The sequence below is a fragment of the Sinocyclocheilus rhinocerous genome, unplaced genomic scaffold (assembly GCF_001515625.1).
Source record: "Sinocyclocheilus rhinocerous isolate Xijiao unplaced genomic scaffold, SAMN03320098_v1.1 scaffold1338, whole genome shotgun sequence".
NCBI lineage: Eukaryota > Metazoa > Chordata > Actinopteri > Cypriniformes > Cyprinidae > Sinocyclocheilus > Sinocyclocheilus rhinocerous.
The window spans coordinates 761,343-783,618 of record NW_015632722.1 but is presented as its reverse complement, the minus strand read 5'-3'; the positions used below and the strand labels follow the sequence as shown (position 1 = coordinate 783,618).

At 37.6% G+C, this 22,276-nt stretch overlaps 2 protein-coding genes across 3 annotated transcripts in view; both read left to right on the top strand.

The window, feature by feature from the left end:
* LOC107742855 (upstream-binding protein 1-like) overlaps window positions 1–5,970 on the top strand; it is a 19,513-nt gene extending 13,543 nt beyond the window's left edge. The window contains exons 8-16 of the mRNA XM_016555928.1: window positions 677–790; window positions 979–1,085; window positions 1,176–1,230; window positions 1,334–1,427; window positions 1,924–2,014; window positions 2,134–2,255; window positions 4,361–4,503; window positions 5,113–5,164; window positions 5,284–5,970. Coding sequence (XP_016411414.1) covers window positions 677–790; window positions 979–1,085; window positions 1,176–1,230; window positions 1,334–1,427; window positions 1,924–2,014; window positions 2,134–2,255; window positions 4,361–4,503; window positions 5,113–5,164; window positions 5,284–5,321 — 816 coding nt within the window. The 3' untranslated portion in view covers window positions 5,322–5,970. The remainder of the gene's footprint in view (window positions 1–676; window positions 791–978; window positions 1,086–1,175; window positions 1,231–1,333; window positions 1,428–1,923; window positions 2,015–2,133; window positions 2,256–4,360; window positions 4,504–5,112; window positions 5,165–5,283) is intronic.
* Window positions 5,971–8,227: 2,257 nt separating this feature from the next.
* On the top strand, window positions 8,228–22,270 carry LOC107742851 (programmed cell death 6-interacting protein-like). 2 transcript variants are annotated; one of them, XM_016555912.1, is made up of 18 exons: window positions 8,228–8,524; window positions 10,730–10,778; window positions 10,924–10,993; window positions 12,274–12,401; window positions 12,484–12,637; window positions 12,714–12,814; window positions 13,282–13,398; window positions 13,526–13,748; window positions 13,841–13,964; window positions 14,209–14,386; window positions 15,717–15,828; window positions 16,046–16,215; window positions 16,722–16,970; window positions 17,241–17,375; window positions 17,473–17,567; window positions 17,660–17,780; window positions 17,860–18,059; window positions 21,983–22,270. In XM_016555912.1, exons 1-18 carry the CDS (start codon window positions 8,319–8,321, stop codon window positions 22,155–22,157), a joined length of 2,607 nt encoding a protein of 868 aa, XP_016411398.1. In that variant the 5' UTR covers window positions 8,228–8,318; the 3' UTR covers window positions 22,158–22,270. The 2 variants fall into 2 exon arrangements, with proteins under 2 accessions (XP_016411398.1, XP_016411397.1); XM_016555911.1 differs by having other exon boundaries at window positions 13,267–13,398.
* Window positions 22,271–22,276: the final 6 nt, after the last annotated feature.

Here is a 22,276-nt window from a genome sequence, read left to right as displayed (position 1 = left end):
TTTTGGAAGGCCAAAGTAGTTTCGCTTTCACAACGAAGCACACAGCGTCTTCAGGACATGGCTGCAGCGTCAACAATACTACAGCGAGAATAAAAGTTACGCCTTCTTTCTTTGCGTGAACATTTGGCCGGCATTATGCAAATATTTCCACATAGTGAGGTAGATATGTGGGGGCGTGTTAGAACGAGCCGTTTTAGGTAGGCGTGGCTGACTCTTAACTTTTATAAAGAATATCTCTTTGGATTTGAGACTTTAGTCTTTGCAACTTACAGATCTTCTTTATGCACCAAGAGCTTGTAACACTCCAAAGAGAAAGGAAAACTTTAAATCGCATCATATGACCCCTTTAAGCATTTATAATGAAGGAGAAAGATTCTGATGAAATGCCTCTCAGGGCTGCTTATATAGGGCTCTTTCTCGCCCCCTTTTCGCGCGCACGAGCACCATTGGCCATTGCGATGCAATGGCAATAAGTGAATAAGGCTTCAGTATTTGAGGAGAAAGGTGTTTCCCCAAAGCGTCAGCTTATGCTGTCTGCAACGTCAAGAGATCATCTCGAAAGGGAACTGTGCTTATAGGGTATTTACCTAAAAAAGACTTTAAATTGATTCAAATTTACATGCGTGTCTGTTTTTCTCTGTTTGTGTTTTCACTGTGGTTTGTCTTTTTTGAGTAGACTCAATTGGAGCCTGTGATTGAGGAGGCTGTAGAATATGAGCTAAAGAAATCCAGCAAGCGGACACTTCCTGCAGACTGTGGCGATTCCATCGCCAAAAGCAAAAGAGGAAGTGTAAGCGCCCACTCACCTCTGCTGTGTTAACAGTTCACTCATACTAAACTCCAAAACATTCTTCATATTTGTTTTTAGTAGTGTCCTTCATCGGTGTGTGACGGGTCATTCATTAGTCTGACATCAAAATTCTGTTTTGTTTAGATCATTTTGGACTTTCTCACATTTCTCTCTTTCTCTCATTGTAGTGCTCTCCATGGCCAGATAATGCATACGTCAACCCCAACACAGCAGCTACACCGACCTTCACCTCCAGCACACACACCTACAGCAGTAGCAGCACAGTACCAGACAGGTGACACACTCACGAAGCATCTGTGTTTCTTTTACATTGTGCCATGAACCAGAGTTATGCATTTTCTAATGCTTGTACTTTTATTTTTAGTGAGTCATCTTCACCTAACCATCAAGTGGATCTTGGTAGTTTCGTGTCTATGGAGGTTTGTGCATGTTTGTATATTAAATTTTTACTAATTTGCCTTAAAGATGCACATTTATTTTTATGTTGCATCTGAAAAAAATAAATCTGTGAACTTTCTGCAGTCTCTGAGTCCCACAGCGTCTATACAGGACACACAGAAGTGGCTGCTTAAGAACAGATTTAACTCATACAGTCGTATTTTCACCCATTTCTCAGGTATTAACACATGCAAGTTTTTGTTGCAAAGATTAAAATTCACCAGGGCTGGGTAAAAATATGTAGTTATGATAAATCACAATCGTTATTTGAATTATCCTGATATCGATTCTTAGTTGTCCTCACAAGCTGTGTGTAAAACCAAACATACAGCGTATTCTGATTCACGAACAATTGACTCTTATGAACTGGTTCTTTTAATGAGTAGTTCAAAAGATGAGTTACCAGTTTGAATCAATCTGAAACAGTTGCCTGCATAATTAACATCATTAACAGAGAGAGAATCTCTTTCAAATGTAAGCAAATTGGGCATTAAAGCTGAAATATCAAAATATACTGAGTCAGAATTGGAATTTAATAGAATCTACAGTTTCTGAATCAGAATCCAATGGAATACGGAAATCTGTGTCGTTATCCAGCCCTAACAGACACATAACATTAAACTATGAGTAGTAATTAATGAGACTGATTTGATATGATGGATTTTTCATCTCAGGTTCTGATCTACTGAAATTAACTCGTGAGGATTTAGTCCAAATTTGTGGTGCAGCTGATGGAATCAGACTCTACAATGCACTTAAGTCAAGGTATGATAAAAAAAAAATCACAAGTGATATTAATATATAATTGAGGAGATTTCTTAAAATGATGAATGTGTAAACTAAAGAATTCTGTTCACATTGTGTGTGTTTGTGTCCCCGTACAGAGCAGTGCGTCCCAGACTCACAGTCTATGTGTCCCTGGAGGCATCTCAGAGTGAGAGCCCTCTACTGGAGAAACGTGGCCACAGCAAAAACGGCGAACACAGCAGTCCAACATCCATACCTGGTATGTAAATGTCAATCGTGGAGACTTGCACACCCATTCCTAACATACCACAATCACAAGGAAATAAGTAACATCTATTGTGTTGCAACAACAAACATGCAGTGCAGCATTATTCAGCAGCACTGAATTGCTTGATCTGTTGTACAAACCTTCGTAACCTGTCCACCAAAGTACTACAACTGGTGAACTAAAATGTGTTCACATCCTTTTTCTGATACTAAATACCACATGATATAAAAAGTGAAAAAGTGTAAGTTGCATGACTAAATCAAAATGTAAGGTAGTGCCTCATTTTTTTTTTTTTTTTTGTTATTGGCAACATAAGGGGCCGTTCACATATTGAGCCTAAAAACGCGTGGAAAACGCTAGGCGCGCCGGTTTCTGCTTTTTCCCAAAGTGTTCGGGCACTTGCGCTCCGGAGGCGTCTGCCGTTGCTAAGCAACCATGACCTGCGCTCTCCATAAAGACCGCGGAAGTTTCAGCAAAGTATAAATGGATTTGCAGCACTAAAAATCGCTTGCAGTAGCTCTGCTACTAAATTTATTTAAAAATGGCTATCCCTGTACAGCTATGATCAGCTGTTCCTTCATCTTGGCTGAGCTTTCAATGTTGTTACGGGAAAGGATGAAGCTGATTGGTTGGTTCTTGTCACATGACCCGTGGTGCGCTTGTGGCATTCTGAAAAGTTTACATGTTTTTATCTCGATGAGCACGCCTACATTTGAAATAACGAACTTGAGAGCGCAAAAGACGCGATATGTGAACGGCCCCTAAAATGGCAACAGTTCACATTCACATTAATGAACATTTTTCAATCTAGTAAATACTGAAAATTTTCATAAGGAACCCACCATCAAACCCACAATCATAAGTGTTACACATTAGGCTGTTACATTACAATATTCAAACTGTTAGGCTGATGATACACAGGGCAACTTTGGCTAATGTTGCCGTCAGCGGGCAACCAGGTGAGACACAAGGCCCACAACCGATCCAAAGTATCCAGATGTGTTACCCATTCTCAATGGGAAAGTGCCCAAGCAAAATTGCTCAAAAAGTTGCCCCGTGTATTATCAGCCTTTCAAGTAAAACTGCGGGGCAGACATGAGAGACAACTTAGCACTACCATTCAAAAGTTTGGGGTACCTGAAACTGATCAAAAGTGACAGTAATGACTTCTACATTGTTACAAAAAAAATTATATTTCAAAAAAATGCTTTTGTTTTGTTTTTTACTTCCTATTTATCAAAACAATCCTGAAAAAATATCACACTTTACACAAACATATTAAGCAGCACAACTGTTTTCAACATTGATAATAATAAGAAATGTTTCTTAGAATGATTTCTGAAGGATCTTGTGACACTGAAGACTGGTGTAATTAATGCTGAAAATTCAGCTTTGCCATCACAGGAATAAATTACGTTAAAATATATTAAAATAGAAAATGGTTATTTTAAATTGAAATAATATTTCACTATATTACTGTTTTTACTGTATAAATGCAAATAAATGCAGTCTTGATGAGAGTAAGAGACTTTTGAAAATGCTTGAAGATCTTACCAACCCCAAATTAACGGGTAGTTTATAATATAAAGATGCAGCAAAAGCCATAAGAAAAAATCTTGTTCCTCTTCCTGCTCTCGAAAACACAACACCATAATAAGACATTTGACACGGCAACAAGACCACACCTCAAACCCGACATCATTCTCTCTGTAGCCACTTCTAATAACAGACTTATGTAGCAGTTTTACCGCTGTGCTCAGACCCCAAACTCATTTACCAAGAAACAATCAGGTTACCTAACTATTGTATAAAATGAATTCTACAGAAATGCACAGATGGTTATTTTTGTTAATTTGTTTAAGTGCAGTACTTGAAGTACTTAATAATGTTTTATCAAACACTGCATCACAGCCAAATGTAAAATTGTTGCAAATTTCCTAATGTTTGTCTTTTATGAATTCGGTCAGGCCCTTTCTGTTTGTATTCTTTTGGTTCTGCAGATGTAATATGTTTTTATTTAGCTCAGTCTACTGTGATATGTACAGTCCTTTGTCATTGTTGGTATTGTTTTAAAGTGTGTCTGTGTTTGTGTTTAGTTTACCACGCTCTTTACCTTGAGGAGATGACCGCTTGTGAGCTAACTAGGAAAATCTCCAGTGTCTTGGCGCTGCCGCTGTCCCACATCAGCCAAGTCTACAAACAGGGGCCCACAGGGATACACATACTACTCAGTGACCAGGTAAACGCAGAACTACTTCACAGATTCATACGACCACACTAAAAGCAGCCAGAAACAGTCTCTTATCTTTCCCTGTTATCAGGTGGCCAACCGTGGCTGCTCATATGAATAATGTTTTGCATCATGCCACAGATAAAACACACTTCATTGTAGACTTTTTTTACGACTGTTATCAGTTGTCATGAATAAATGGATCATGTAGGTGAGGAACGTCAGATTGTGACAGATTTGTCTAGAGAATGCTTTTGAAAGAAGTCTGTTACACTCATCAAGGCTGCATTTATTTGACCAAAAACACAGTAAAAACAATAATATTGCAAAATAATATTACAATGTAAAAGTTTTCTATTTTTAAATGTTTTATATTTATTTCTTATATATACTTATACTCTTACTTATATTTTCTTATATAATTACTGTAACAGCCAATGTTGATACAAGTTACTACACTGAACAAACTGATATGATTTAATCACTTTGAAATTGACATTTAGTCCTAAAGATCATTTTTGGAACAAACCTGTGTAGTGTGAACAAGACCTTAGTAACTCCGATATGTCCTAATATATAAGAGAATACCTTACAGACGATCTTTTTTTTTGCTTACAGATGGTTTATAACTTCCCAGATGAGAGCAGTTTCATTGCCAGCACAATACAAGGTAAAACATTTCCAAAAAACACAGACAATCTATGGTGGAAGCATTTCATTAAAACCCCTCAATGTTTTTCTTGTTCTCCAATCCTTCTGACATCTTCTGTGGCTTTTGTTCTTCCTCAGATGACACCAGTGATGGATTTCACATTGTCCTGAAGTAGAGCTGCTGCAAGCAACGTGAAGCAGAGTGTGATGACATCACAAGGCTCCGTACTGCCATTCTTGAGCACTGAACATGTTCCCTCCATCCTCCTCTCTCTTCCTTTCCTCATCTCTCTCTCGTTCTTCACGTCTCACATGTCGGAGAGAGAGAGAGAGATAGCCGGGGTTGGGCAGGACCTCCTAACTGTTAGAATCTGACTTCAGTGTGTTATTTGTTTCATATTGAAAACACTTAAACTGATGCCAGTGTGTGCGAGCGGTGGGCTTTTAAGTATGCATGCGAGTGTGTTTTTAAAGGTTGAATCGGGAGGGATGGAGGTGGTCAGAAACTGCAAAGAAGTAGAGGAGAATTGTGACCACTTTTACTTCAGCATGGTGTTCGTGGACGAATCTGAGCATCCGGCGCCGTGATACGGCTGCGCTCAGACTCTGTCCTCACTTTGCTAGTTATGAACGTACAGTACTTACTTGAGTTTATCCGCCTTTTGTCTGTGAGTTGTCAAGTGTTTCACTACCTGCCCCTTCGAACTGGCCTGCAGACGCCATCACAAACCCCTCGGTAGATAGTAATGACCTCTTTTTCCAATGTGGGGAAACGCGGCCTGACTTAGGCATGCACAGGACGTCTTTATGTCTGTCTGGATGAAATAATTCTTTGAGTTTGAGTACGGTGCCCTGCAGCTAACGTGAGGTTGTAAGACTCAAGTTTTGGCTGTATCCTACTCTCATAGACGACATTGTCACTGCTGATATTATTTTCAATTCCTCTGTCAAGACCAGGATCGTTTCTGGTGCCATCATTTCTGTTGACTAGATTCTGTTTCTTAGCATTTACTTTGTGCTTAGTGGGATGCATTAAGCGTCTGCTGGTTCCACATGTTGGTGATGGTTTTTAGGTTGTGATTGTTGTGCTTCTTATTCTCTGATTACCCACCCTTTATAGTAGCTCCTGGCACAGATAATATCATGATTATTGATAAATGTGCACAATCACAAGCAGCCATAAATTATATTTCCCATAATGCCTTTGCTTTCTATTATCTTAATTTTTTGACCTAGGACTTGATGTCGGCTGGTGCTTTTCTAAATGCACATGTGGTTTACCGTCAGCTGCTCCAGTTAAACCTAGCCATCATGGCTGCAGTCAGCCAGCCTTTTTTTCAATCTTTTTTTCCTTTTTAAATAGAGACTGACTCAATAGGTCTTCTATCTCAGTAGTCATGTATTGGGCAGCTGTGCTTTGGCATGTACTGTGCTTATTATTGCCACTTTATAGAGGAGCATGGTTGTAAGAATGTTGACTCCTTTTAATTCTCATAAAAAAAAATAAAAAAATAAAAAAAAAGGAATGACCAAGTCTGCACTGAAACTGATACCACAATAAAATTGATACTTTGCTGTTGTTGGATGCTCACTTAAGACTTTTGGTGTACACAACGTTTCCAGGTTGAACAAATGATCAAAGTAAATCCATGAAGAGGTGTGTTCCTCAGATCAAATGCTGTGGATCACCGGACTGTCCTCTGCGTTTCCGTGATGATAATCATGGTGCCCTCATGTCACTGTCTGTCTAAAGAAGCCTCTCTTCCATAGGGGGTGCTGAGATGTACACAATTAATGCCTGTACCAGAAATAAAAATAATTTCCATATTGTCTCTGAAGTACTTTTTATATTGCAAAGTAAGAGGATAATTATTTTGATAGTTGATTGTGTTTTTTACTTAAGCTGTTTTCTAGAGAAGAAGAAATGAAGAGCTTTAAAAATAATGTTCCTAATTTGAAGGATGTCTGCAATCAAATTAGAAGACATTTATAACATAGGGACATAGATGAATTATTAATGCACATCTAATTTTGTAATAGTATTCATTTAAAGGCAAGCTATGATGCTAAAACACTTACCCAAATAAATAAAATTATTTTATACATTGCCATTTCAACAACATATATGAGATTTATTTTTAGACCTGGACAAATTTGTTGAATAAATTCATTTTGTGTGCAATGTGGAAAATTAATTTTGTCATACAAAATATGTGGTAACACTTTACAATAAGGTTCAAGTTATTAACATTTGTTAACGAACTAACAATGAAAAGCATTTATTAATCTAAATGTCAATTTCAATATTTACTAAAATACATTTTAATGAATGTATGTACTGTATAAAATGTATGTTATTACGGTATTATTATTATATGAACCAACAATAGAACAGTTCTTTTTAACTGACGTTAAAAAAGTTAAAAAAAATGCTGTAACAAATGTGTTGCTTATTGTTAGTTCATGTTAGTGCATTAATGTTTTACAATAAAAAGATTCTTATCACTTTTGCCATGCTTCAGGTATTATTACAGGTAACTGTATGTGATTGATCATAAATGTATGGTCACAGGATTAAATGGATGAGTCATTGGCGTAAGGTGCGTCTTTCTCTCTTTTTGCCCTATTTTCCCCTATATTTAAAGTCCTCCATATATACATGTATATTAAATTACTATATGGATCAAACTGGGGATTTTTTTTTCTCACTTCCTGAAACCATTATCCAATTGCCAGTGGTTTGTTAAAAAAACCTCCTGAGTGATTTACTTACTGTACACTAAGAAAAGTTCTAGTTTTGTCAGCAGTTTTGTCATGCACCTGATTAGTTGTGTTAACCAGCATCTACAGAATTTACTATATCTGTAGAATTTATACTATACTAAAATATAGTTCTACATAAACCTCCTGCGCGGGAACATGGAAATAAAACGCATGTTAGGGATTTACATGGAAGGAATCAATACAGAATTCATTCAACATGTTTGCGTAATTACCTGTTTTTATACAGTCTATGGTAATTACACCCGCGAGCGCAGAATGCGCATGCGTAACTTTGACAGTACATCTGACGTGATGACGCACTCCAGAGAACCAGGAAGTGCTGTGCCTTTGTTTTTGTCCGTCTGCTGTCTTTTCATTCTCCACTAGAACTGTGTTTCCCGCGGGCCCAAATGGCGACGTTTATTTCTGTCCCGTTGAAGAAGTCCTCAGAGGTCGACTTAGTGAAACCGTTGTCGAAATTTGTAACGGCCACGTATCCTCCAGGTGAGGAGCAGACGGAATATCTCCGTGCCGTGGAAGAGCTCAATAAGCTGCGTAAAAGTGCTCTTGGGAGGCCGCTGGACAAACACGAGAGCTCGCTGGAAATCCTGCTGCGGTGAGAGCCTGACAAGACAACTTGATTAAGAAGTTACAATGGGTGTTTATTTCTGCTGCCTGTTAAACATTGACAGCTCTGTATCGTGGATTGTTACTTAATCTGTGTGATTTACTAAAGTGCCGATTATTTTCTGTTAGCGGATAGCAGAAGATGTCTAAAGCACAGGAAGCTATCAAAATTAATCATTTTTTTATGTCGCAAACGTGCGACAACATGTCTCTATTTTATGTAGGCTTGATACGATCTGATAACAGAAGTAGTTTCGTCTAGAGTTTAGCTTGTGTTAAGAGTTTCTTATCTGTTTTCATTTGCTTCATAGAAATATAAACGGGAACTGGAGGTGTTGCTCATGCTGGTTACCCTGTTTGTCACTCAAATTAGTGTATTGACGCCTAAAATTAGTATGTTTTATTGTTTTAGTGCACATGTGTGTTTAGGGCGATATGTAATGTACGTCATTATATTTGGGAAGTTGACAACCTGTGGTGTGACATGCTACACGCCATCTAAAATTATATATATATATATGTGTGTGTGTGTGTGTGTGCACTCGTATTGATGGCTACAAAGAATATTTGTACTTTTAAAATTCATTCGTCACACCCTATGACCATTTAAAATAAATTAGTAAACCCAAAATGATGATTAAAATGGGGGAGAAAACATAAAACGTTGACAAGTTACAGCATCTAGATTATACATTTATGCACTCACATAAATTTTATCCTAAACTCTTCAAGTTAAATAAAACAAGTCCATGAACGCGCTATGCGTCAACATCTATTTATCATACGTCACCCGGCTTCCTGGTTTTGCGTGACTCAGGTGTGCCATTTAGATTGAAACATTCACTAGGCTATAGATTAATAATACATCGTTCGACGCAAATAACAGAAATAAATAAGAAAATATGTTCTGAGTTGTTTATTATATTCGCTGAGTATTATATTCGCAATTTGGTCAGTTACCATCGACCTAGTTTTCACTTGATTCCATTACGTCATGTATTTGTAGTGAGTGGGTGGTTACAGGTGTAAGTGACGTATACGTTTTATTTTGGGAAGAATGTATAACTGAGCTACATGCTTTATTACTTTAAATATTAACCAGCAGTTGATCATTTGCTTTGGAAGTGATGAGGAAATGGCTAGTTAATTTGTTAAACAAAATCAGATTTGCTGCATCATGCTTTCAGCACTTCATTTGTCCCCTTTTATATATCCATTGTTTTAGTCTTTACTGAAATGCTTATTGTATATTGATTGTGAAACTGTTAGAATTGATCATTCAATTGAATTTACCTTCTATGATACCATTAGAATAACATTATTACATCATTTTTAATATTGAGAAAAATGAACAAAGCTGTGTATTCACTGTAGTTCACCGACAAGCTACACAAAATCGCGTTCAAAATCGCAGGCGATTCATTGCCGATTATGAATGCGATTTTGCGTAGCTTGTCAGTGAACTACGACTCTGTGTAGTAAATGCCGCTCCATCTGAAAGCACGTGCTGGAGATTTACTACTAATCACAGAAGCGGCTTTACTGACGAGATGCGCATGAAAATCGCATTCGATTTTTTGCACAGCCCTATGCAGAATTAGGCCTTATTTCCCCAGTCTGTGGTTACATTCTGCATTTCATTTGTGGTTTAATGTAGTTGAGTTAATGTAGCGACTGGGGCTTATGCCATCTGGAGAGTGAATGAGAAGTGTGTTGCTATAGGAATAAGCTTTTTGTTTGCTGCTTTGTAGCCATGCTTAATGGTCAAGATGAATGGCCTGCTTTGTAGCTCCTAGTTAGACTGGTGTTTGGTTTGTATGACGAAGAACCCCTTGGCACACCCATCAGCGGTATTCCCTCTCAAGTCTATACAGTCATGTTCTTTTTATAGTGCAGAGAGGCAAGAAATAGCAGATATAAAACATATGGAGCAGAGATGTGGGGAAATGCTCTTCTTTTCTTCCAGGAAGGAAATGTTCTTGTGTCATTACTAAAGTTAACTCTGTAACAGTGAGGTTGAGTAACTTCAGTAACGGTTCTTGTGTTCAGACTGACGTCACGGTCACATGAGAATGCTGTCATGGCTAAATTATTTGTCATTATGGTTTACGTTCCATCTAAAGAAACTAAAGTGTTTTTCCTCACACTTTCCATTTTAACAGCTTTTCTCATTGTATTTCTCTCTCCCCTTTAGATATTATGATCAGCTCTGTGCAATTGAACCCAAATTTCCTTTTCCAGAGGTAACCTATATAAATTCTCTGGTCACAGTGTAACATTAACCCATTCACTTTTTTTAATGACAATAATTGTTTATAATAATACAGAGTAATTTAGGCATATTAATAAGTGTCTGTAAATAATACATAACTGTTTTTTTTTTTCCAGTTATGTCTGACATTTACATGGAAAGATGCTTTTGATAAAGGATCTCTTTTTGGAGGCTCAGTCAAGCTTGGTGAGTTGACGTGATTTTAAAACAAGACCAGCATATGTACAAACATTTAAGGCATTTAGGTGGCAGATGCTTTATTGCAGATAGTTTTATATATAGGATGTCATCCATATTCTAGGAAAAGATGAACTCATTAGAAATAGAGCCAGGCACCTAATCCAGTAAAAAGGAAAGGCAGCACATCTTGTTAACTAAGAAAATTACACACTGAAACATTTTTATAAAAATTGTTTCACTTTCATTTGAATGATTCCTCATGAAGTTTGACATGGTGAATACAAACATCACTTTACTTTTTTGTGTATCATTAACAGTGCTCATGAAAACTAAAAAAAAATGCTGACAACTTATACAAGCTAATCTATTTTTATGTTATTACTAAAAGTGTTATTACTTTTATTACAAAAAATCACATGGTACAACTGAGCTAACAGTTTAACATAAACAATTACAAATGGCAAATTACAAAAGTGAGTCGTCCAAAACTTCAGAAGTGTACGTTGGATGATTTTGTCTTTTATGACTAGTCTCACAATGTTCTTGAATGTTCCAGAAAGCACTAGAATATTACAGAATGATTCAGATTCTTCTAGAATGTTCCCATCCTTGCAAAAGCAAAATATCTTTTTAAAAATTAAATACAATATTAGTACAAAAACTTATCTGTACTAAACCAGTTCTAAAATTTACCTGACCTATATATTTACCTAAGTATTGATGCTGCATGAAAATAAATACTATTAGCGCCACAGAATTACAGAAGAACCATAAAAAAATTAAGTGAAACATTTTTTGTTACATTGTTATTTCTGTTTGCACATAATGTTATCTCCAGTAATTCCATTACTTACTCACATGACTCATTGCATACTTTATTACTGAATATTTCCTTACTACTACATGTTACCATTCATTTCTCAACTCTGCAGATTTTGTAGAATGTCCTGATTTCATTTACTTTGTTGGTACTTTTTAAATGTGTTTTGGACTGTATCATGTTTACAAACGCATGATAAATCCCTTGTATATCCTTGTTAAATTAAGATTTAATGATCAAAAATAACAAAGTTACTTGTTCATATATATGGATAAAGTACTAAATACTTTATCGTGTTACTAGTAAAATACTTAGACAAAAAAGTTAATTTATATAGCGCATTTTATTAATAAAATGCTTAATAAAAATTTCTTATAATGGAAAGGAATTAAAAGAACGGAAAAAGGGACATAAACTGAAATAGTGATTTATCCATTGTGTGGTTCATACTGTTTGTGTGTTTCAGCATTGGCAAGTGTGGGCTATGAGAAGACGTGTGTGTTGTTTAATGTGGGCGCGCTGGCCAGTCAGATTGCTTCTGAGCAGAATCTCGACAATGACGAGGGATTGAAGACCGCCGCCAAGTTCTACCAGGTTTGATTTTGACCGCAAGTCCTTCAACAACAGACAATTGAGAGAAATAAAAATGTTTCAAGCATTTCCGGTCTCTTTCCAGCTGGCGAGTGGTGCGTTTGCTCATATAAAGGATACAGTGCTTTCTGCACTGAATAGAGAGCCCACCATGGACATCTCCCCCGAGACAGTGGGTACGCTTAGTCAGATCATGCTCAGCCAGGCACAGGAGGTCTTCGTTCTCAAAGCCACTGCTGGTGCGTCTGTGTTTATGTTTGTGCATGTTATGCTTGTAGTTGACACAGTTTAATTGTCTAATGTTTCATCTCATAGATAAGATGAAGGACGCTATTGTCGCTAAACTTGCCAACCAGGCAGCAGATTACTACGGCGACGCTTTTAAGCAATGTCAATACAAAGAGAATCTGCCTAAGGTATGTGCAGCTTCCAGTACACATGACAGACACGTTAGTGGGGAAGTTGATCCACTAGGGGTCACTGTTCAATCGAACTAGACACTTAAACATTAGGCAAAGAATACCACGTACTGTATGCAGCAATCACTGTGGATGTGTCCGTATACGTGCGTCTAGAGATTTAAGTTTCCTTGACTTCCATATGACTGCTAGTCACCCCTCATACACAGACACACACTCTCACTGCCTCCAGCCTTTGTTTCTTCTCCTATTGATATGTGTGTGAACGCTGCATGAGCGTTGTGTGAGAATTTGGTTGGGGTTCGCTGAAGGATGCGTGCTGATTTGCTGTTCTGTTTTCTCTTCCTGCGCCCTGTGCTGTGTGTCTGTGCTCGTTTGTGGTTGCCTGTGGTGTTGGTTCGTGGTTGCCGTGGCGTTTGTGATTGCTGTGGTTGCCTCTCCCTGGTCAGTATTTTTATTTCCAGGAAGTGCTTCCTGTCCTCGCTGCCAAGCACTGTATGATGCAGGCCACCGCAGAGCTGCACCAGTCAGCCTTGGCCAATCAGAAGAAAAAATTTGGAGAGGAGATCGCACGGCTGCAGGTGTGTTTGTCTGCGTGTGACAGACTGTTTGTTTATTTTTGGCTGGTCGATTGCTTGTTTTATTTATTCGGGTTTGAGCTTCATTAATAGGACGTTGACGTTCAGGCTTCTCATGCGTGTCTTGCAGCACGCCACAGAGCTGGTGAAGACCGCGGCTTCTCGCTACGATGAGTATGTTAACGTAAAGGATCTGTCAGATAAGATCAACCGTGCCCTCACAGCTGCAAAGAAAGACAATGACTTCATTTACCATGACCGGGTGCCAGAGGTCAAAGACCTGGAGCACATTGGCAAAGCATCTCTGGTCAAAGCAACTGCAGTTCAGACACCACTCAGCCAGAAGTTCTCAGGTCAGAATGACATTCCCCTTGGGGTTATTTCCCCTTTATTATGGGGAAAAATGTCAATTAATTGCATTATTTGCTGTTTTGTTTGTGTTTAGATCTGTTTGAGAAGATGGTGCCGATGGCAGTGCAGCAGTCAGTGAGTGCAGCCAATTCCAGGAAGGCTGACACGGTCAACAGACTGATTGGCAGCATGAGGGAAGCAACGAATCTCTGCAACGGGTTGGTGCATATATTTGCTTTTGCATAGGTCCATTTAAACTCCATTAAAAGTCCATACATGTACAATGAGAACTTTTACTGCTTTTCTTGTAATTGTTTTAAGGCATCAATCACAGATGTAATAATACACATAATGCTTTTATTTAAACTTGGATATGCTGTCTAAATGATCAATTTCATCAGTATTTTGGGTGGATAAATGAGGTTTGGTGGTGGTGATTGATTGGTCGTTGCTGATTGGTAGGGTGTTGGCGTCTTTGAACCTACCGGCCGCACTAGAAGATCTGTCAGGAGACGCAGTTCCTCAGTCCATCCTCGAGAAGAGCCGTGCTGTTGTTCAGCAGGGTGGCCTACAGAGCATTGAACAGCTCATTAAAGATCTCCCTGAACTACTGCAGAGGAACCGTGAGATCCTGGATGAGGTGATGCACACGTTCACCATCTGTTTCATGCCGTTTTATAAAGATCCAAACGTCTGAGATCTTTTTTTGCATTTTTCTAATTTAATAGAAAATTTTCATCCCAAATAATACTATGAATATGGCAATTTCAGTGTAAAAGATGCAAAGAGCCTCTTAGACTTCAATGGAGGAAAAACATCTAACCATCTGTACAAAGGAGATTAAATCACATGATCATTTATATCAAGGGTCTTCAACCGGGAGTCCGCGATCCCTAGGGGGTTCGCCAATTAATGTTTGATCTCAAATAATTTTTTGTTACAAAAATTAAAACATGGGTAAATAACATCACAAAGTCAATTTTAAATAAAAGCACCCTTAAAAAATATTCGTATCAATAATTTATTTTAAATTCCATTCCAATTATTTGTAAAAGTAATGCCTTGTTAATAATCTTAAATGTCTCACTGTACATTGCTATTCTTGTTATGGTGGAGCCATTGCTTACACATCACATCTGCACTTTATTAGAAAACCCCCACTAATTTCAGATACTCAGTGAATTGATTGTCTGATCTCACAGTAAAATTTAAATGTAAAGTTTTAGTAAACCTGAAGCTAAAGTTCAAGTAAATATTTATTTGTCCATCTGACAGTAAAATTAAAATGTGAATCTTTAATAAACATATAGCTGAAATTCAGGTAAATGTAAATGCCCATCTGACTAGAAAAATTCAAATATATGACTCTGTAAATCCATTAAAATAATATAGAACAACTGCAAACAACTAGTGAATCGTGATTTTTCTCAACATGTTGTTTTTTTTATGAAGCATAAATCTCAATTTTAACAATAAAAAGTAATATACAGGCAGTGATGCATGTGCAAAAACAATAATGTGCATAATTTTGATCTACTGTCTTAACATAATATACATATGTATAGCATAATATAATTTATTCTTAATCATAATATGGTTCGTTTCTATTAATATCGAAGGCTGTATGCTTAATATATAGCTCTGCTTGACACATTTTGTATCAGGGTTCCCTGCTCCATGTCTCTGTCGCCTAAGGGGTCGTTACCCTGAAAAACATTGAAGACCCCTGATTTATATAAATTTGTCTAGTAACCAAATAGCACAGAATCATAAATGTTCTTTTCATTTTATGTCCTGATTTTTCAAAATACTAAAATGGTTTATTTCCACATTTAAATGGGGAAAATACTATCCAATGTGGTCTTAGATTCTTAAACCTGCTGTATATGTATATGACACCATCTGACTGTATCTACTCGCACTTCATGCCAATTAGTATCATGAACAAAAATTGTGTTTTGCTCCTGCAGTCCTTGAAGATGTTAGATGATGAGGAAACAACAGACAATGAACTCCGAGCCAAATTCAATCAGCGCTGGAGCAGAACTCCCTCTGGAGATCTGTATAAACCACTCAGAGCAGGTACATACACACTTCCACCCGCCATTTATGCATTTAGCAGATGCTTTTACCTAATGAGACTTACAGTGCATTCTAGGTAAACACATTATCAGTTTGTGTTTTCCCTGCTTATGACTTTATGTTGCTAGTGTCATGCTCTACCAGTTCAGCTACCGGAACCCAACTTGAGGATCACTTTGCTCATAATGGTTTACCCTCTCTCTGTTTCTCCATGCAGAGGGAAATAATTTTCGCAGTGTACTGGATAAGGCAGTGCAGGCTGATCAGGTGGTGAGAGAGCGTTACACTGCACATTGTGAGATGATTGCTTTGCTCTGCAAGCCAGAGAATGAGCTCAGTGCCGCCATACCATCTGCCAACCCTGCCAAGACTCTGCAGGGCAGTGAGGTGAGAGTGTTGATTTCATTAACAAAAATTGTTAATGAAAAAAAGTGAGATTAACAAATATTTTAAAAATATATAAATATTAGATGAAAACACTTAAAGTAAATGAAAATTAGAAATGTTGCCTTGGGAGCTAACTGAAATATTAAGTTGAAGTACTAAAATTACTAACTGAAAGTAAAACTAAAATAAAAATTTATTTAAAATTGATAAAATGTATTAAAATATTTAGAAATATTAAAAACTAATAAAAGGACAAAATTACTTAACAGAATCACTTAAACTAAAATAAAAATGAAAACTTATAAATATAAAAATAAATATACATTTTATATAAAAATAGCTAACTCAAAATAGTAATAAAAAATACAATAGTATTTAAATCATACTAAAATAACACTGGGTGATATATACACACACACACACACATTAACCCAGTTATCTCACAGGCTAACCCTGACCAAACCCTCATGCTATCTTTCAGTCAAGGCTTGTCTTCTTATGTGCAGGTGGTAAACGTGCTTAGAGCTCAGCTGGCACAACTAGATGAGGTGAAGAGGGAACGAGAAATTCTGGAGGGAGAGGTGAAGTCGGTGACCTTTGATATGACGACAAAGTTCCTTACTGCACTGGCTCAAGATGGCGCCATTAACGAAGAGGCTCTGACCGCCAGTGAGCTGGAGACACGTTACGGCTCTCACACACAACGTGTTCAGCAGAATTTACGCAGACAGGAGGAACTGTTGTCACAGATACAGGTGCACGCAAAAACACATGCATGAGCAACATTTCGTCCAGTATTTCAGCAAAAAAGTTACTAAGTGATAGTGACAGTATTCTAATCAGATTTTATCAGATAAAGATTTAAGGCATAAAAACATCCCTGCAAAGGCTCAGTTATGAAATTGGATGTACCTGTCAATTTAAATTTAAATAACATTTTTTACATGGTACATAATTGTTGTGCAGCTTAACACAACAAAGGTAAAAAAAAAATTTCATTTTAAAAATGGTTTTTCTTGTCTCAGGTGTCTCACCAGGAGTTTTCAGCCCTCAAGCAGTCCAACTCTGAGGCTAATAACAGAGAGGAGGTCTTGAAGAAACTCGCCTCAGCCCATGATAACTACATAGAGATCAGCTCCAATATCAAAGAGGGCACTAAAGTAACTAACTCCTGCACTAATATTAGTTCTGCACACATGCACAATCCATAAGCTGTCACTCAGCTGTCTCATTCTCTCTTTTTTCCTCTTCTTTCAGTTCTACAATGATCTGACAGAAATCCTGTTGAAATTTCAAAATAAGTGCAGCGACATTGTCTTTGCTCGCAAAACTGAGAGGGATGAACTGCTCAAGTATGTAATTCAGTAGTGTGCACATATCAACAAATCATAATGGTTTCGGATGACTGTGATTGCCTTATATTCTGTGAATGTTTGATTGACAGGGAGCTGCAGCAGAGCATTGCTCGTGAGCCGAGTGCTCCTTCATTCAACGTCCCATCATACCAGTCCAACACTCCGGCACCTGCCTCAGGAGGCCCAACCCCTGCTCCCAGGACTGTGTTTGTGAGTTTGCAGACTGATGAGTTTTAATGATAAAGTCCTTGACTGCAGGAAATAGTCTTATTTTTTATTTCTGTTCCAGACCCAGCAGCAGCCTCAGGCTAAACCCCAGCCGCCAGCGAGACCACCACCCCCTAACATCACTCCTCAGGCGGCCAGTACTTCAGCTCCAATCAGTACTCCAGTGGCTCCCAGCAGCACTAATCCCCCACCTGTTGCACCACCCACTGGACCCTCACAGGCTCAAGGACCACCCTACCCAACTTATCAAGGCTACCCAGGGTAAATAAAGACCTTCACAAGTACCTATGTCCTCAAAGCTTTATGTATGCAACAGTCCATAGCTCAGTTCTCAAATCTAGTGAGCTAGTTGCCAAAAGGTGGGCAGCTGCCTTCTAAGATACCTTCTTCTGACCAAAATCTAAGGCTGCATCCAAATATGCATATTTTTCCTGTGCATATATAGTAGGCAAGAAATGGAATGTGAAAAGAGTAGTATGCCCAAATTCACAATAGTAAGCAAAAGGTACCCAGATGACCTACTGGCTCAGGCAAAATTCTTAAGTGCACATCCAAAAGACACTTTACCATCCCATGATCCCACTTTCTGTGGAAGAAGTGCAATGCCAGAATGCACTAATGAAACCGAAATGTTGATTGTAAATGTATTTCATTTAATTTTTACCAAGTATATGAATTCACTTATTCTTAAATATAATTAATTAGATTTCTACAAAAATACTGTAATTAATTACAGTTCTATATCTTGGTTCTCGAACTTGGATTCTTCTGCCAGTGAAGATGGAACTCAAAAACAGGTTATGGTTACTGAATTAATCTGATTCTTTAACGAAAGAATGCAGAATCATTCAGAGCAGCCAGAATCCTGCTTTGAAAAAAAAAAATTCTGAAAGTAAAATTAGATTTCTACAAAAATACTGTAATTAATTACAGTTCTATATCTTGGTTCTCGAACTTGGATTCTTCTGCCAGTGAAGATGGAACTCAAAAACAGGTTATGGTTACTGAATTAATCTGATTCTTTAACGAAAGAATGCAGAATCATTCAGAGCAGCCAGAATCCTTACATTTGAAATCCTATTCCTCTCTAATACCTAAGCCTAATTGTAAGTCTCCCTTGCACTTTGCATGATGAATGCTATTTGTGTTCTGCACAGAATTGCTGCCAAAGTAGAGCTTTACAAATCAGTCACTTAAGAGGGTCCAGTTCAAAATACAGGCAAAAAAAAAATAATTTCATGCACTGGTCGGATTTAGGATTTTGGACTATTTTCCTTTCATACTTGAGCTGCACGATTATGACAAAAATCATAATTGCACATCCAAAAGACACTTTACCATCCCATGATCCCACTTTCTGTGGAAGAAGTGCAATGCCAGAATGCACTAATGAAACCGAAATGTTGATTGTAAATGTATTTCATTTAATTTTTACCAAGTATATGAATTCACTTATTCTTAAATATAATTAATTAGATTTCTACAAAAATACTGTAATTAATTACAGTTCTATATCTTGGTTCTCGAACTTGGATTCTTCTGCCAGTGAAGATGGAACTCAAAAACAGGTTATGGTTACTGAATTAATCTGATTCTTTAACGAAAGAATGCAGAATCATTCAGAGCAGCCAGAATCCTGCTTTGAAAAAAAAAAATTCTGAAAGTAATTTTCAGATGCAACGGGGGAAAAAACGGGATATACACAAACATGAAACTTGTAAATAAAATAATCTGATATATAGCCCATGTACAATTTAATAACATATAGCCTAGTTTGATATATGAATTGGGTGTTCGTCAAAGATTGCACGCGGTCGGAGATTCCTGTGTTTACAGCTCCGTAAAATAACCTACTGGAAGCTCTGTAGTTCTGCTGTATAGGCCTATAGATAAAAATATAAAGGCATAATTCGAAACTGCAAAGTGTTAGCAGTTTGAAAATTCAAGAATAATAGCAAAGTTAATAAGAATTATTTCTAAATGAAGCACTGTTTTTATTTCGCTCTGCATAACCTGAACGAAAAAAAAAAATTTTTTTGCTAAGAACGAACCGAAATGAAAACATTTCGCTTTTAATCTGTGTATTTAACAGCCTGGGAGACCTTCCCAGGGCAGTACCTTGCCTCACTGACTAAAATCAGGGCGCCCACTACGGAGACAGCACCAGAGGTGAGGGGGCACAGTGACCGAGGTGGCCGGGCCGGGCCCCATCAGGCCCCCCCGTGGCGCCGACGCTGATGGTATTATAATGTCATATTAAAACAATGGAAAAACCCTTAAGATAACTTGTAGAAAGAAAAAAACAGATCTTAAGCACACAGAATAACATAAGTGGACTTTAAACGATTAATTGCCGCTTTGAACGATTACATAATTGTGACATCCGTAATTGTAATCGCGATAAAAAAAGAATGTAGGCCTAGTAATTGATGTTATAAATACACACGCCTGATTTTTGTTTTAATTATCCATCGTACATAAAAAAAAAAAACATTTGCAATCAAGACTGAAAAAAGCCAGAAGTGAATGTAAACCAGATTTGGCCCAGACTCTGTTGCTATATCTGTGAAGCCAAGCATAAGAATAGCCTACTACTGTAAATTTGTTAACCCACAGTAACAAACAGATTTAACAGATTAATCGCATATTTTCGTTTGCTGCATGCTTTTAAAAACACAATAAAAAAATTTTTTTTTTTTTTTTAGGAAAATAATGGATAAATATAATTGCAGTATATAATAATATATGCTTAGCAATAAACATGCCAAAACAAATTAATTTATAAAGAAACGTAAGGTAAAGTTGGGCTTGCCTCTCTCAGGCACAAATCCAAATGTGTCCATATTCGCAATGTAGCCTATTTGAAGCTAAACTATTAGCCTTATTAGGTAAAATAGGCTTTGTAGTTCACACGCGTTCCAGTATCGACGGAAAAATATCATAATGAGCAAAAATATGCCACAGTGGACCGGTGCTCACGCCGAACGGCTGCGATGTTTCCAATGAATGCAGTAGCTTAGTGTGCGCGTGAGGCGCCGGCGCGATCAAACAGCTGAAACATAAAATAGACTACTCCGTCATTTTTGGTCATACAGTAAAGGCATAATTCGAAACTGCAAAGTGCAAAGTGTTAGCAGTTTGAAAATTCAAGAATAATAGCAAAGTTAATAAGAATTCTTTCTAAATGCAGCACCATTCTTATTTCGCTCTGCATAACCTGAACGAAAAAATATATTTTTTTTGCTAAGAACAAACCGAAATGAAAACATTTCGTTTTTAATCTGTGTATTTAACAGCCTGGGAAACCTTCCCAGGGCAGTACCTTGCCTCACTGACTAAAATCAGGGCGCCCACTACGGAGACAGCACCAGAGGTGAGGGGGCACAGTGACCGAGGTGGCCGGGCCGGGCCCCATCAGGCCCCCCCGTGGCGCCGACGCTGATGGTATTATAATGTCATATTAAAACAATGGAAAAACCCTTAAGATAACTTGTAGAAAGAAAAAAACAGATCTTAAGCACACAGAATAACATAAGTGGACTTTAAACGATTAATTGCCGCTTTGAACGATTACATAATTGTGACATCCGTAATTGTAATCGCGATTAAAAAATTTATTAATTGTGCAGCCCTATTTCATACAATGTATTCTTTCAGACTAGTGGAAAGAAAACAACCAAGATACACATTTAATTGTTTATTTTTGAATACACTTTATCTATTTGCATTTGTAATTTGTTTAAATTACAATATCTTCAAAGATTGATCCTGAAATTCTGATGGTTTTTCAAAGGGGGTTTGTTCATCTGATTTATTTTATTCCCACAAACATGGTGTTTTTTCTGACTGTTGACAGTATTTTCAGCTTTATGGAGTGATAAAAGAGAGACCTAAAATTCTGTCTGTAAAAATCTTAATGTCTAATATGTCAACAGAATTAAACAAATTTTGAATCTGGTTTTATCCAATATTCAGTTTTCTGTTCTGGAAATGTATGCATGTTAGTGCATATTTAATTACATAATGCATCATTTGCTTATTTAAACAAAACTTCAGAAAACATATAATATAAACAATCATCTTAATGTACCGTGATTAGTCAACTGGGTAAGTATGTTGATATCAGTTGAAATGTTTACCCAATTCAGCCTAAAATGTAATTTTATTTTGCCCCTCTCTTTTAGGTATTACCAGATGCCAGTGGCCTATAACCCCTATGCATATGGGCAGTTTAATATGCCCTACATGCCCTATCAAGCCCAGGGGCAGGCTGGATACCCCGGAGGCCCTCCTGCACAGCAGACCTACCCCTATCCTCAACAACCGCCACAGCAACAGCCCTACTACCCCCAACAGTAGAGGCACCTCTCGCTACTACAGCCACACTCATTCCTGTAAACTAGCACTCCTCTTACTGCACTTAAGTGTTAACACTCCTGCACTCACACTCGCTCTCTACTTAACATCTGGCTTTATCT

Coding starts and splice junctions, on each gene's coding strand:
- LOC107742851 (XM_016555911.1), top strand. CDS start 8,319: ATGGCGACGTTTATTTCTGTCCCGTTGAAGAAGTCCTCAGAGGTCGAC. Junction 8,525..10,729: donor TCGCTGGAAATCCTGCTGCG/GTGAGAGCCTGA, acceptor TCTCCCCTTTAG/ATATTATGATCAGCTCTGTG. Junction 13,399..13,525: donor AGGAGATCGCACGGCTGCAG/GTGTGTTTGTCT, acceptor CGTGTCTTGCAG/CACGCCACAGAGCTGGTGAA.